Source organism: Artemia franciscana, chromosome 12 (assembly GCF_032884065.1).
Source record: "Artemia franciscana chromosome 12, ASM3288406v1, whole genome shotgun sequence".
Classification (NCBI taxonomy): Eukaryota; Metazoa; Arthropoda; class Branchiopoda; order Anostraca; family Artemiidae; genus Artemia; species Artemia franciscana.
Window position 1 is genome coordinate 4,695,246 of NC_088874.1, and position 16,474 is coordinate 4,711,719.

General features: G+C 36.1%; 1 protein-coding gene across 4 annotated transcripts in view; it reads left to right on the forward strand.

Annotated features, from left to right (window-relative positions):
- LOC136033602 (huntingtin-interacting protein 1-like) overlaps window positions 1-16,474 on the forward strand; it is a 166,042-nt gene that overhangs the window by 106,171 nt on the left and 43,397 nt on the right. For all 4 annotated transcript variants that reach the window (XM_065714382.1, XM_065714385.1, XM_065714383.1 and 1 more), the window contains 2 exons: window positions 1,745-1,974; window positions 12,577-12,746. In XM_065714382.1, the coding sequence (XP_065570454.1) occupies window positions 1,745-1,974; window positions 12,577-12,746 (400 nt within the window). The remainder of the gene's footprint in view (window positions 1-1,744; window positions 1,975-12,576; window positions 12,747-16,474) is intronic.

Sequence of the window (16,474 nt, forward strand, 5' to 3'; positions counted from 1 at the left end):
TTATTAGTAATGATTCAGTAACAAAGCACAGGTTAGGCCTGTGCTGACGAAAGGCTCAGCAATCTAACTGTCATAGTCTGCAGTAAAAAAAAATAAACTAACTGAACGAGGACGAGGTTATTTACTATTTTGCTGCGTAAAAAAAAGTGTTTCCCCTTTTTTAGTTTCTTTATCCACTTATTAGTCCACTTGTATTTTTGTTCTAGCTTGTAGAAACAGAGTTTCCTGGTAATTAAAGAAAAAAAGAAAACTGAATATTTCTGCGAGCGAACCACTTGACTGTTACTAAACAAAGACTGGAATTCTGCTGAGTGGGTTTGCTGATACAGGCTTGCGGGTTAGTACTTTTACCCCCCCCCCTCTATGTTTTCATGAAATGTTGGGCCTGAGCATAACTGTATAAATAAAAACCATCAAAATTAGTGCCAATATGTTCTTCTCGTTTGACGATCCTTTTGACTGACTTGTGCTGGAAGAAGGAGGTGTCATTCGTTCCCCGCTTCAAAAATATCAATTTTTGTAGAACGTATTCCAAGAATTTCTTATATCTGTCATATACTGTAACTTTCTCGGTTCTTTTTTTTTCGCTTAACTCCCTCCCCTCCCCTTCTATAAATATAGATTATAAGCTTAAATGAGAAAAGCTACTTCCTTGCCTACCCACCTTAGACCCTAAGACTTAGACTTGTACTCAATCCCAGACTCATACTCACACTTAGACTCAAATTAGACTCACAATTGCTAAAGATTTATTTAGGGAATGGCACGAAATAATAAAATGTTGTTTAGATAATTTGTGAGAGTCCTTAATTTTAGATAATTTGTGAGAGTCCTTAATTTTACGGTTTAATTGCATTTGATTTTAATAAGGCTGGTTAAGAAACCGAAGCAACACAAAGGAGCCAAACACATATAAAATATCGAAACGTAAAGTTTGAACGAGTTTTACCCGTCAGTTAGACTGGGAGATACGTCCTTTCTTATTTTTTGTTTTTTATTTCTTTTTGGTTAAATATTTTTTGATAATGGCTCTACGAGGTTGTGTATCTCAAACATAACCCCAAAAGACATTTAGAGCGGTTGGGTGTGTTAGAGTAAAAAAATTAATATTTTATTAGGGTTTGTGGATAGAAAAACGTTTCTTTTAACAGCTTTCGGAAGAAATTTATAAGATTCTCTTCTTCTTCTTTTTTATGACAAAACTGGTGGACCGTGGTCGTGAAAAACTTGTGGCCTGATCAAGACTGCATCCACGTGTTTTTTTTTGGGGGGGGGATTTCTGTTCAGGGGGTTAAATTAAAAAATTACAAAAAGGCATACAAAATTTTGTTTGTATGCGTTTCTGTTACTTTTTTACGATTCGGATTTTTTTTGGTGCGGTGGGGGGATGGATCAAACCCTGTAACTCCTCGCCCCTCTATATGGCCTTGGATTTGATATACCACTAATCAATCATTTACTTAGGCTTCCTCCCCAGAGCTCTGTCTGTTGAATTTCCCTCAAAAGGAATTTGAAAACATGTTTTCAATAATAAAGTTATTGCCTTTAAATTATTTAGAATCGTGAGACCATTCTAAAGGGAGGTGTAGCGTCTTACAGAACTGTTCTTCAAGTTCTTACGAGGGGGGGGGGGGTATCCCCCCTTGTAGATATTCATGTCATAGCATGAGACATTCAAATTGTTGCCTCCTGAGCTTGACTTTTTCGTCTATAAATTAAGCTAATTAATCTAAATGCTTATTAGTGATGCAGCAGACAAGGTTGTCAGTGGGCAAACGAAATTTGAGCAACTAGTCGTTTCTGCTCAGGAAATAGCTGCCAGCACTGCCCAATTGGTGTTTGCAGGCCGAGTCAAAGCTGATCCAAATTCAAACAAGCTCTATGAAGTAGCTCGAGCCTCAAAAGATGTCTCTGAAGCCACTGGTGGTGTGGTAGCAACAGCAAAATTGTGTAGTCAACTAGTGGAAGAAAATGGTGAGTCCTTTTTTTCTTGCCTTTAGCTATTACCTCCTTGTTTGCTTTATGTGGAGTGTTGAGCATACTCCTTTTCCCCTTCTTTTGTTTCCTTCAATATTTTATTCTTCCGTTTTGTTTTCTTTTGTTAAAATTTGTCCATGAAAAATTTTTAATGGTAACTAGTCGTTCATGGTTTTTTGCATTACTGATTTTTGCATAGGCCTGTGTAAGCGGAAGTTAGGTATAAACTTCAATTCAAAACTTCAAACTTCAATCAACAGTTTTGGCCTGATTAGTTATATTATGTAAGGTGGATAAACTGCTGAAAAGAAGCTTCTCACGCCCGAAAGTACCTCCACTCTGTCCTTAAAAAGTTTTTTTTTTGCAACGCTTATACATATATTTTGATCTCTTTGAGAAGTTGTGTGTCCCCAGTCTTTTTCTTTCTTTTGTACAAAAACATATGAGCGTTTTATTGCATGGCTGAATGTGTATTGAGGAAGGGGGTGCGTAAAATGGTGAAGCTATCAATTGCCTTGCACTCATAGGAAGAGGGTGCGTAAAATGGTGAAGCTGCTACAATTGCTGGAGCATCTACGCAAAATAAAATAACTGAAGCTTCAAGTGGTAAATTTTAGAAAGCTATCAATTGCCTTGCACTCATAGGAAGAAGGTGCTTAAAAAGGTGAAGCTGCCACAATTGCTTGAGCATCTATGCAAAATAAAATAACTGAAGCCTCAAGTGGTAAATTTTAGAAAGCTACCAATTGCCTTGTACTCATAGGAAGGGGGTGCGTAAAATGGTGAAGCTGCCACAATTGCTCGAGCATCTACGCAAAATAAAATAACTGAAGCCTCAAGTGGTAAATTTTAGAAAGCTATCAATTGCCTTGCACTCATAGGAAGGGGGTGCATAAAATGGTGAAGCTGCCACAATCGCTCGAGCATCTACGCAAAATAAAATAACTGAAGCCTCTAGTGGTAAATTTTAGAAAGCTATCAATTGCCTTGCACTCATAGGAAGGGGGTGCGTAAAATGGTGAAGCTACCACAATTGCTCGAGCATCTACGCAAAATAAAATAACTGAAGCCTCAAGTGGTAAATTTTAGAAAGCTATCAATTGCCTTGCACTCATAGGAAGGGGTTGCGTAAAATGGTGAAGCTGCCACAATTGCTCGAGCATCTACGCAAAATAAAATAACTGAAGCCTCAAGTGGTAAATTTTAGAAAGTTATCAATTGCCTTGCACTCATAGGAAGGGGTTGCGTAAAATGGTGAAGCTGCCACAATTGCTCGAGCATCTACGCAAAATAAAATAACTGAAGCCTCAAGTGGTAAATTTTAGAAAGCTATCAATTGCCTTGCACTCATAGGAAGGGGGTGCATAAAATGGTGAAGCTGCCACAATCGCTCGAGCATCTACGCAAAATAAAATAACTGAAGCCTCTAGTGGTAAATTTAGAAAGCTATCAATTGCCTTGCACTCATAGGAAGGGGTTGCGTAAAATGGTGAAGCTGCCACAATTGCTCGAGCATCTACGCAAAATAAAACAACTGAAGCCTCAAGTGGTAAATTTTAGAAAGATATCAATTGTCTATCGCGTGTTTATGGTGTATGTCCGAATTTGGGAAAAGGTTGCGTTATAGTGTTTTATCGTAGCTTTTTAGTATGTATGATGCAAATTTTCGAAAACATACGTTACTTTACAGATCACCATCGAACTTTTTCTGTATAACATTGTTTTGATGAGGATGTCATTCATGGCCAATGTTAGAAATTTTAGAAAGCTATCAATTGTCTTGAATGTGTTTAATGTCTATGTCTGAATTTGGGAAAAGGCTGTGCTAAAGTGTAGTCTTTATCGTAGCTTTTTAGTATGTATGATGCAAATTTTCGAAAACATACGTTACTTTACAGATCACCATCGAACTTTTTCTGTATAACATTGTTTTGATGAGGATGTCATTCATGGCCAATGTTAGAAATTTTAGAAAGCTATCAATTGTCTTGAACGTGTTTAAGGTCTATGTCCGAATTTGGGAAAAGGCTGTGCTAAAGTGTAGTCTTTATCGTAGCTTTTTAGTATGTATGATGCAAATTTTCGAAAACATACGTTACTTTACAGATCACCATCGAAATTTTTCTGTATAACATTGTTTTGATGAGGATGTCATTCATGGCCAATGTTAGAAATTTTAGAAAGCTATCAATTGTCTTGATCGTGTTTAAGGTCTATGTCCGAATTTGGGAAAAGGCTGTGCTAAAGTGTAGTCTTTATCGTAGCTTTTTAGTATGTATGATGCAAATTTTCGAAAACATACGTTACTTTACAGATCACCATCGAACTTTTTCTGTATAACATTGTTTTGATGAGGATGTCATTCATGGCCAATGTTAGAAATTTTAGAAAGCTATCAATTGTCTTGATCGTGTTTAATGTCTATGTCTGAATTTGGGAAAAGGCTGTGCTAAAGTGTAGTCTTTATCGTAGCTTTTTAGTATGTATGATGCAAATTTTCGAAAACATACGTTACTTTACAGATCACCATCGAACTTTTTCTGTATAACATTGTTTTGATGAGGATGTCATTCATGGCCAATGTTAGAAATTTTAGAAAGCTATCAATTGTCTTGATCGTGTTTAAGGTCTATGTCCGAATTTGGGAAAAGGCTGTGCTAAAGTGTAGTCTTTATCGTAGCTTTTTAGTATGTATGATGCAAATTTTCGAAAACATACGTTACTTTACAGATCACCATCGAACTTTTTCTGTATAACATTGTTTTGATGAGGATGTCATTCATGGCCAATGTTAGAAATTTTAGAAAGCTATCAATTGTCTTGATCGTGTTTAAGGTCTATGTCCGAATTTGGGAAAAGGCTGTGCTAAAGTGTAGTCTTTATCGTAGCTTTTTAGTATGTATGATGCAAATTTTCGAAAACATACGTTACTTTACAGATCACCATCGAACTTTTTCTGTATAACATTGTTTTGATGAGGATGTCATTCATGGCCAATGTTAGAAATTTTAGAAAGCTATCAATTGTCTTGAACGTGTTTTAGGTGTATCTCCGAATTTGGGAAAAGGCTGTGTTATAGTGTTTTATTGTAGCTTTTAGTATGTATGATGCAAATTTTCGAAAACATACGTTACTTTACAGATCACCATCGAACTTTTTCTGTATAACATTGTTTTGATGAGGATGTCATTCATGGCCAATGTTAGAAATTTTAGAAAGCTATCAATTGTCTTGAACGTGTTTTAGGTCTATGTCCGAATTTGGGAAAAGGCTGTGCTAAAGTGTTGTCTTTATCGTAGCTTTTTAGTATGTATGATGCAAATTTTCGAAAACATACGTTACTTTACAGATCACCATCGAACTTTTTCTGTATAACATTGTTTTGATGAGGATGTCATTCATGGCCAATGTTAGAAATTTTAGAAAGCTATCAATTGTCTTGATCGTGTTTAAGGTCTATGTCCGAATTTGGGAAAAGGCTGTGCTAAAGTGTAGTCTTTATCGTAGCTTTTTAGTATGTATGATGCAAATTTTCGAAAACATACGTTACTTTACAGATCACCATCGAACTTTTTCTGTATAACATTGTTTTGATGAGGATGTCATTCATGGCCAATGTTAGAAATTTTAGAAAGCTATCAATTGTCTTGAACGTGTTTAAGGTCTATGTCCGAATTTGGGAAAAGGCTGTGCTAAAGTGTAGTCTTTATCGTAGCTTTTTAGCATGTATGATGCAAATTTTCGAAAACATACGTTACTTTACAGATCACCATCGAACTTTTTCTGTATAACATTGTTTTGATGAGGATGTCATTCATGGCCAATGTTAGAAATTTTAGAAAGCTATCAATTGTCTTGAATGTGTTTAATGTCTATGTCTGAATTTGGGAAAAGGCTGTGCTAAAGTGTAGTCTTTATCGTAGCTTTTTAGTATGTATGATGCAAATTTTCGAAAACATACGTTACTTTACAGATCACCATCGAACTTTTTCTGTATAACATTGTTTTGATGAGGATGTCATTCATGGCCAATGTTAGAAATTTTAGAAAGCTATCAATTGTCTTGAACGTGTTTAAGGTCTATGTCCGAATTTGGGAAAAGGCTGTGCTAAAGTGTAGTCTTTATCGTAGCTTTTTAGTATGTATGATGCAAATTTTCGAAAACATACGTTACTTTACAGATCACCATCGAACTTTTTCTGTATAACATTGTTTTGATGAGGATGTCATTCATGGCCAATGTTAGAAATTTTAGAAAGCTATCAATTGTCTTGATCGTGTTTAAGGTCTATGTCCGAATTTGGGAAAAGGCTGTGCTAAAGTGTAGTCTTTATCGTAGCTTTTTAGTATGTATGATGCAAATTTTCGAAAACATACGTTACTTTACAGATCACCATCGAACTTTTTCTGTATAACATTGTTTTGATGAGGATGTCATTCATGGCCAATGTTAGAAATTTTAGAAAGCTATCAATTGTCTTGATCGTGTTTAAGGTCTATGTCCGAATTTGGGAAAAGGCTGTGCTAAAGTGTAGTCTTTATCGTAGCTTTTTAGTATGTATGATGCAAATTTTCGAAAACATACGTTACTTTACAGATCACCATCGAACTTTTTCTGTATAACATTGTTTTGATGAGGATGTCATTCATGGCCAATGTTAGAAATTTTAGAAAGCTATCAATTGTCTTGAACGTGTTTAAGGTCTATGTCCGAATTTGGGAAAAGGCTGTGCTAAAGTGTTGTCTTTATCGTAGCTTTTTAGTATGTATGACGCAAATTTTCGAAAACATACGTTACTTTACAGATCACCATCGAACTTTTTCTGTATAACATTGTTTTGATGAGGATGTCATTCATGGCCAATGTTAGAAATTTTAGAAAGCTATCAATTGTCTTGAACGTGTTTTAGGTGTATCTCCGAATTTGGGAAAAGGCTGTGTTATAGTGTTTTATTGTAGCTTTTAGTATGTATGATGCAAATTTTCGAAAACATACGTTACTTTACAGATCACCATCGAACTTTTTCTGTATAACATTGTTTTGATGAGGATGTCATTCATGGCCAATGTTAGAAATTTTAGAAAGCTATCAATTGTCTTGAACGTGTTTTAGGTCTATGTCCGAATTTGGGAAAAGGCTGTGCTAAAGTGTAGTCTTTATCGTAGCTTTTTAGTATGTATGATGCAAATTTTCGAAAACATACGTTACTTTACAGATCACCATCGAACTTTTTCTGTATAACATTGTTTTGATGAGGATGTCATTCATGGCCAATGTTAGAAATTTTAGAAAGCTATCAATTGTCTTGATCGTGTTTAAGGTCTATGTCCGAATTTGGGAAAAGGCTGTGCTAAAGTGTAGTCTTTATCGTAGCTTTTTAGTATGTATGATGCAAATTTTCGAAAACATACGTTACTTTACAGATCACCATCGAACTTTTTCTGTATAACATTGTTTTGATGAGGATGTCATTCATGGCCAATGTTAGAAATTTTAGAAAGCTATCAATTGTCTTGATCGTGTTTAAGGTCTATGTCCGAATTTGGGAAAAGGCTGTGCTAAAGTGTAGTCTTTATCGTAGCTTTTTAGTATGTATGATGCAAATTTTCGAAAACATACGATACTTTACAGATCACCATCGAACTTTTTCTGTATAACATTGTTTTGATGAGGATGTCATTCATGGCCAATGTTAGAAATTTTAGAAAGCTATCAATTGTCTTGAACGTGTTTAAGGTGTATCTCCGAATTTGGGAAAAGGCTGTGTTATAGTGTTTTATTGTAGCTTTTAGTATGTATGATGCAAATTTTCGAAAACATACGTTACTTTACAGATCACCATCGAACTTTTTCTGTATAACATTGTTTTGATGAGGATGTCATTCATGGCCAATGTTAGAAATTTTAGAAAGCTATCAATTGTCTTGAACGTGTTTTAGGTCTATGTCCGAATTTGGGAAAAGGCTGTGCTAAAGTGTAGTCTTTATCGTAGCTTTTTAGTATGTATGATGCAAATTTTCGAAAACATACGTTACTTTACAGATCACCATCAAACTTTTTCTGTATAACATTGTTTTGATGAGGATGTCATTCATGGCCAATGTTAGAAATTTTAGAAAGCTATCAATTGTCTTGAACGTGTTTAAGGTCTATGTCCGAATTTGGGAAAAGGCTGTGCTAAAGTGTAGTCTTTATCGTAGCTTTTTAGTATGTATGATGCAAATTTTCGAAAACATACGTTACTTTACAGATCACCATCGAACTTTTTCTGTATAACATTGTTTTGATGAGGATGTCATTCATGGCCAATGTTAGAAATTTTAGAAAGCTATCAATTGTCTTGAACGTGTTTAAGGTCTATGTCCGAATTTGGGAAAAGGCTGTGCTAAAGTGTAGTCTTTATCGTAGCTTTTTAGTATGTATGATGCAAATTTTCGAAAACATACGTTACTTTACAGATCACCATCGAACTTTTTCTGTATAACATTGTTTTGATGAGGATGTCATTCATGGCCAATGTTAGAAATTTTAGAAAGCTATCAATTGTCTTGAACGTGTTTAAGGTCTATGTCCGAATTTGGGAAAAGGCTGTGCTAAAGTGTAGTCTTTATCGTAGCTTTTTAGTATGTATGATGCAAATTTTCGAAAACATACGTTACTTTACAGATCACCATCGAACTTTTTCTGTATAACATTGTTTTGATGAGGATGTCATTCATGGCCAATGTTAGAAATTTTAGAAAGCTATCAATTGTCTTGAACGTGTTTAAGGTCTATGTCCGAATTTGGGAAAAGGCTGTGCTAAAGTGTAGTCTTTATCGTAGCTTTTTAGTATGTATGATGCAAATTTTCGAAAACATACGTTACTTTACAGATCACCATCGAACTTTTTCTGTATAACATTGTTTTGATGAGGATGTCATTCATGGCCAATGTTAGAAATTTTAGAAAGCTATCAATTGTCTTGAACGTGTTTAAGGTCTATGTCCGAATTTGGGAAAAGGCTGTTCTAAAGTGTAGTCTTTATCGTAGCTTTTTAGTATGTATGATGCAAATTTTCGAAAACATACGTTACTTTACAGATCACCATCGAACTTTTTCTGTATAACATTGTTTTGATGAGGATGTCATTCATGGCCAATGTTAGAAATTTTAGAAAGCTATCAATTGTCTTGAACGTGTTTCAGGTCTATGTCCGAATTTGGGAAAAGGCTGTGCTAAAGTGTAGTCTTTATCGTAGCTTTTTAGTATGTATGATGCAAATTTTCGAAAACATACGTTACTTTACAGATCACCATCGAACTTTTTCTGTATAACATTGTTTTGATGAGGATGTCATTCATGGCCAATGTTAGAAATTTTAGAAAGCTATCAATTGTCTTGAACGTGTTTAAGGTCTATGTCCGAATTTGGGAAAAGGCTGTGCTAAAGTGTAGTCTTTATCGTAGCTTTTTAGTATGTATGATGCAAATTTTCGAAAACATACGTTACTTTACAGATCACCATCGAACTTTTTCTGTATAACATTGTTTTGATGAGAATGTCATTCATAGCCAATGTTAGAAATTTTAGAAAGGTATCAGTTGTCTTGAACGTGTTTTAGGTGTATCTCCGAATTTGGGAAAAGGCTGTGTTATAGTGTTTTATCGTAGCTTTTAGTAAGTATAATGCCAATTTTCGAAAACATACGTTACTGTACAGATCACCATCGACCTTTTTCTGTATAACATTGTTTTGATGAGGATGTCATTCATGGCCAATGTTTCTAGATAAAGTTATTTGATATGATTAACAATTCACCTGAACTTTTTATTTTATCCGCTGTGCTACTTGTAGTGCTACTGTTTGAGCACAGCTTTTTAACAATTCACCTGAACTTTTTATGTTATCTGCTGTGCTACTTGTAGTGCTACCGTTTGAGCACAGCTTTTTAGTCCTCCTAAGATGACTAAAAACTGTAGACTGCTGTAGACTTTGTCATCCTAAGCCTTTTCTTGCCATATTGCCAACTATAGTTCGCCATCGTCTGATCTCCTTGTTTGTTTTGCGGATGACAGCATACTTAGCACTTCAGGAAATTGCGAATCAGAGCTTCGATTAAATTCGGAAAATTTGTTTGAGAGAGTAATTTTATGGCTTGATGGTAATTATCTTGCCATAAATTTTATGTCCAGTTTTTTTTATTGTTTCGTGTTTTTCTCAAATTTATTCCCAGTGATCTGAAATTCACCAGCCAAACACGATAATTTATAGATATAAAGATCAATATCTTTGTTTTTTGGTCATTCTTGTCGATGAAAACCCGTCTTTTAAACCTCACATTCGTTTGATCAATATGAAGCTATGCAGGAGTCTCGGTATTTTAAGTAGACTTAAGCATACTTTTTCTGGATCAATTTTGAAAATCCCTTTTCACTGCTTGATCCGATCTTGCGTTACTTGCTCTCCAATAGTATGGATCTCAACCTTTCCTTCACTGTTAAAACCACCTTCTAAGGTTTACAATAAAGCAAGAAACCTCATTCAGGAAACTTATCGTTCAGGAGTTATCCCATTACTTGATCTCGAGTCACTGTATATTCTCTCTTGTGCATGATTTACTTTTTCGCAGCTTCATGGTGACCTCACCCGGCCCCTAAGTGTTCCGCCATCTTTTACCTCTGATCAGAATGTTCATAATCTTCGTAAAACGAAAAAAACAAATCATATTTAAGTTCCTTTTACTCCTTGTGTAAGGTCAGATTTTAATCCTTTAATGACGAGTCATATTGTGTGGAATAAGTTGCCCGAATCAGGTCGAAGGTGCCACTCATTCGGTTTGTTCAAAATAATTGTTAAAAATTCTTTGGCTTCTTATAAGTTACTTTATCTATTCTTTATATATATTTATTATTATTTTATTGGAGTCTATTTGATCTACTTTATTAATTTAGTCTATTCAATCTAATTAGTTTTGTTTTCTGTAGTTTTATTTTATTTACATTTTCTTTTCTTCTCTGAGTAAGTGACTTGTTTCTCTTCCCCTCTTTTACATGCTAATGAGCCTTTTGGGGAATAGTAAAGTGTAATATTGTACGTGTACCTCATGATGGATATTATAAAAATTGCTTTCTTTTCTTTCTTCTTTTCACAAGCGCAAGTCACTTTCAGACAGCCATCGATTTTTTTTTGTAAAGCCTTGCTTTTATGAGAATTGCATTCATGGCCAATGCTCTTGGATAATTTTGTAGGATATAATTCACCATTCACTTGAGACTTGTTAATTGAATCTACTGTGCGTTGTTTCCTAATGTTACGCTCTAAGAAAAGGGTAGGTGCTAATTTATTATGCTTCGCTGGGGCATACTTTTCGTAGCCCTAATCTAAAATTGATGACTGCTGCTGGTTTTAGGTTTTAATCGCTGTTTAGGGGAAGAATTTGTTTTTAATATAATTTCTATTCTTTTTTATATAATTCCAGCTATAAAAATATTACCATTTCTATGTCAGAACCATTTATGCAAGTCAATGAGTTTGGTGCATTAAGAGCCACCTAATTTGCGAGGAAACCCTTGTAGTAGATAACCCCTTTTTTTAGATTGTGGCCTTTGCCATCGTAAGCAGCTGCTTAAAGGCTGAAACTAGCAGCCCATCTCATTAGCGACAGCTAAACAAATAAAGAAAAGAAAAATTGACAGAAAAGGCAAGCACATTTGGATCAGGCTTCTGTTGGATAATGAGGTCATATACATGTTATTGATTGGTCTGATCCTCAAGAGAGGAAGGAGTCTGGTAGCTGAATATGCTTTCTTGGCTCACATTTATTATATTTAATTTTTTAATTAATTCATCAAAAATGTTGCTGGTGGAAAGAGGATGGGTGGAACACCTCTTCTCTATATCCCCTATGTACAGGTACGAATCTATAGCATTAACCTCCATCATCTCAAACTAAGGTCTCAAATTACAGCCTATGCAAAATCTTAAAGTTGTGAGACATCCTATAATAGATAAAGTTGTGAGATATCCTGTAAGTATTTCAGACACTTTTGAAATTGAGCATCCCTTTCAAATGATCCTCTGAAGCGGTATGTGTTCCATAAATTTTATTTCTAGGACAAAGAGGGGGGAAACAGAACTTTGCTGGGGTACGATCTCTTTCAGCACTTACAGCTAGAACAGTAAATTTCCATTCAAATGAGCTCCCCCTAATAGGAACACCTGTTCGATATGATCAGTCTTGTACAAATCCAATTTCATTGGTACTTCCTACCGTTTGAAAATTATGTGTTTGGGACAGGGCTATAAGTGCAATACTTTTGAATATACTGTTCTCACATCTTTTGATTCTTAGAGTTTCAAAAGAAAATTGGTTTAATATTGGACTTGGGTCCCTCGTTACTGGACCTTTGTTTACTGACGTTAGTTGGACCTTTGTTTAGGCTAATATTAAAATAGCTGAACGTAAATACACCAAGTCCTAGTGTATCCAGAATTAATTAAGAAATATTTTCTGCTTCTGTTTCTTCCTTCTTCCCTTCCTTCCTTATTTCCTTTTCCCTTCTTTCTTCCTTCCTTCCTTTTTTTGCTTCTTTTTTCTTTATATGCGAATTTTTCAGCCCAAATGGATTTCTCCAAATTGACACTTCATCAAGCGAAAAAATTAGAAATGGAGTCGCAGATCAGAGTAAAGGAGCTAGAAAATTCTTTGGAGCAGGAACGCGTTCGACTTTCCACTCTTAGGAAACAACATTATCAAATGGCAGGAGAAGCAGCTGGGTGGGAGCAGGTATCTTTTCTGATTTTTTCTTATGTCAAAAGGAATTGTCAAACATAAAAATGGTTTCTTTCTTGAAGCAAGGATTGGCCTATCAATTGATTTAAAACCCTCGCTTGTCACGAATTAACAATAAAAAAAACACATTGGCTTTCTGCTTTTTTCTGACTTTCTGCTGTTTTTCTGCTTTTTTCATATTCTTCATGCAAGAGGGATTGTCATGCTTGGAATTAACAATAAAAACCACACTGGCTTTCTACTGTTTTATGTTCTGCTTTTTTGTGCTTTTTTGCTTCTTTTCTCCTTTTTTCTTCTTCATGTCAAGAGGGATTGTCAGAACTGGAATTAGCAATAATTACGACACTGGCTTTCTGCTGTTTTATGACTTCCTCCTGCTTTTCTGCTATTTCTGCTGCTTTTCTGCTTTTTTCTGGCTTTCTGCTGCTTTTCTGCTTTTTTCTTCTTCATTTCAAGAGAGATTGTCAGACTTGGGATTAACAATAAAAACCACACTGGTTTTCTACTGTTTTATGGCTTTCTCCTGTTGTTCTGCTTTTTTGTGCTTTTTTGTTTCTTTTCTCCTTTTTTCTTCTTCATGTCAAGAGGGATTGTCAGAACTGGAATTAGCAATAATTACGACACTGGCTTTCTGCTTTTTTCTGGCTTTCTGCTGCTTTTCTGCTTTTTTCTTCTTCATTTCAAGAGAGATTGTCAGACTTGGGATTAACAATAAAAACCACACTGGCTTTCTACTGTTTTATGGCTTTCTCCTGTTGTTCTGCTTTTTTGTTTCTTTTCTCCTTTTTTCTTCTTCATGTCAAGAGGGATTGTCAGAACTGGAATTAACAATAATTACGACACTGGCTTTCTGCTGTTTTATGACTTCCTCCTGCTTTTCTGCTATTTCTGATGCTTTTCTGCTTTTTTTGGCTTTCTGCTGCTTTTCTGCTTTTTCCTTCTTCATTTCAAGAGGGATTGTCAGACTTGGGATTAACAATAAAAACTCTATATATATAAAAATAAGTTGTCTGTCTGTCTGTGGATCAGGTGACGTCATGTTTCTGTGTTGACTGACGTCATGAAATTAGTTGTCGTCATTTTTGCTTTGACGGTGACGTCATTAACGGTATTTGAACGCAAAACCGCGCAGTTAGATGAAAATCCACCTGGACAGCGAGAGTCGAAACATATCAAAACTGAAAATGATAGCGATGATGATTGGGTTTGGGATTTTGACTTGGATAAGGTCATCAATGCCTACCAGATTTAAGTTAAAAAAACAAAGGTTCGTCGATATGTACTTCATAGTGACGCTGAAAAATAAAGAAGAAAAAGAAAACTGAAAAAAGAAAAAAGGTAAAAAACTAAAAAAAAACTAAAAAGAAAAAACACTCAAAGAGAAATTACAGACCGGGACACAAATGACGACCGAGACAGAGGGAATATAAGTGACGACCGGGAACCTCAAAGAGAAATTACAGACTGGGACACCCGGACACAAATCACGACCGGGACACAGGGAATATAAATGACGACCGGGACACAGGGACACAACTACAACGGGGACGCCGGGGGCACAGGCGGGATATATAAATGACGACCGGGACACAGGGATTGTTCGAATAGAAATTACAGACCGGGACACCGGGACACAAATGACGACCGGGACACCGGGACACAGGGAATATAAATGACGACCGGGACACTCAAAGAGAAATTACAAACTGGGACACCGGGACACAAATGACGACCGGGACACAGGGAATATAAATGACGACCGGGACACAGGGACACATCATTAGAATAATGAGGTATAGATCTGAATACGGATTGTTTTTCCCATGGACAATTATATGTTGCATGTTCAAGAGTCAGTAAACCTGACAATCTATTTATATGCACAGACAATGGGACAGCGAAGAATGTTGTATATTCGCATGTTTTACGTAGTTAAAAACATATATTTATATCTATCTCTATTCACAGGTGGGACACAGGGACACAACTACAATGGCGCGTAACTAATATGGCGCGTAACGACTTACGCGCGCGGGGGGGCTTGGGGGGGCGCGAAGCGCCCCACCAACTAGGTGTTGGGGTGGCGCGAAGCGCCACCCCAACAGCTAGTATATATATATATATATATACTAGCTGTTGGTGTGGCGCTTCGCGCCACCCCAACACCTAGTTGGTGGGGCGCTTCGCGCCCCCCCCCAAGCCCCCCCGCGCGCGTAAGTCGTTACGCGCCATATTAGTTACGCGCCATTGTAGTTGTGTCCCTGTGTCCCACCTGTGAATATAGATAGATTTATATATGTGTTTCAAACTACGTAAAAATTGCGAATATACAACATTCTTGGCTTTCCCATTGTCTGTCCATATACAAAGCCGTATGTACTAATAATGACGTCATATGCAAACGCTCTTTTTACAAACAAACAAACATGCATACACACAACTCGTTTTTATATAGATAGATAGATAGATAGATACAATACAAATTAACTACGTAAAACTTGTGAATATACAACAGTCTTCGCTGTCCCATTGTCTGTGTTGCAATCTTTTAAATTGAAAAAGCAGATCCGTTGGAATCATGGGAATGCGAGGAATAAGAACAGCCTCACCCTCATAAGGCCCTGTCAAGATTGTGGCCTCTATTAGGTTTTCCATTGTTTTTTTTTTACGGCAAGTCGCGTGCCATTGCAAAGCTTTGGTGGGTTGATATTTCTTAAAAGTATTATTGGTACGCCTATTTTTAGTTGTAGCACGTATGGTGGAAACCCTGAAGGATCTATGGAATTTAAAAATTCAGATGGATAATCAACCGCTTCATTTGGTTCCGAAATACAAATTAACTGCGTAAAACTTGCGAATATACAACATTCTTCGCTGTCCAATTCTCGCTGCATATAAATAGATTGTCAGGTTTACCGACCCTCGAACATGCAACGTACAATTGTCCATGGGAAAAACAATCAGTATTAAGATCAATACCACATTTTTTTAATGATTGACCTTGAGCTTTGTTAATGGTGATTGCAAATGCTAATCGAATTGGGAATTGCAATCTTTTAAATTGAAAAGGCAGATCCGTTGGAATCATGGGAATGCGAGGAATAAGAACAGCCTCACCCTCAAAAGGCCCTGTCAGGATTGTGGCCTCTATTAGGTTTTCCATTGTTTTTTTTACGGCAAGTCGAGTGCCATTGCAAAGCTTTGGTGGGTTTATATTTCTTAAAAGTATTATTGGTACGCCTATTTTTAGTTGTAGCACGTGTGGTGGAAACCCTGAAAGATCTATGGAATTTAAAAATTCAGATGGATAATTTACCGCTTCATTTGGTTCCAAAACTGTGTCGACTGACTTGTAAAGGACTGCCTGGTCTCGAATCTTGGTCAAAACAATATTGTTGATTTCGTGGACGTCTATATTTTTGGGTGCGAGAATCGCTCTTTCACTTAGCCATTTATTATTTTTATAATTTTTTAGAATATTCGGAAATACTTTTTCAATCAATTCATTTTTGGACGTCACTAAATTACAGAAATCAGCAGGTAGTTGTATACGTCCTGAAATTGATTCTACTGGGAGCTTTCCGTTTCCCATTGCTAGCAATTGATCTGAAAATGTTTGACCAGAGTCATGGTTTTGCAATCGGACACGTATATTTGTAGTTAATTTTAATGTTTTTACGTGTGCCCATAGACTCTTTGAGCATCTTCATCAGTCATTGTAA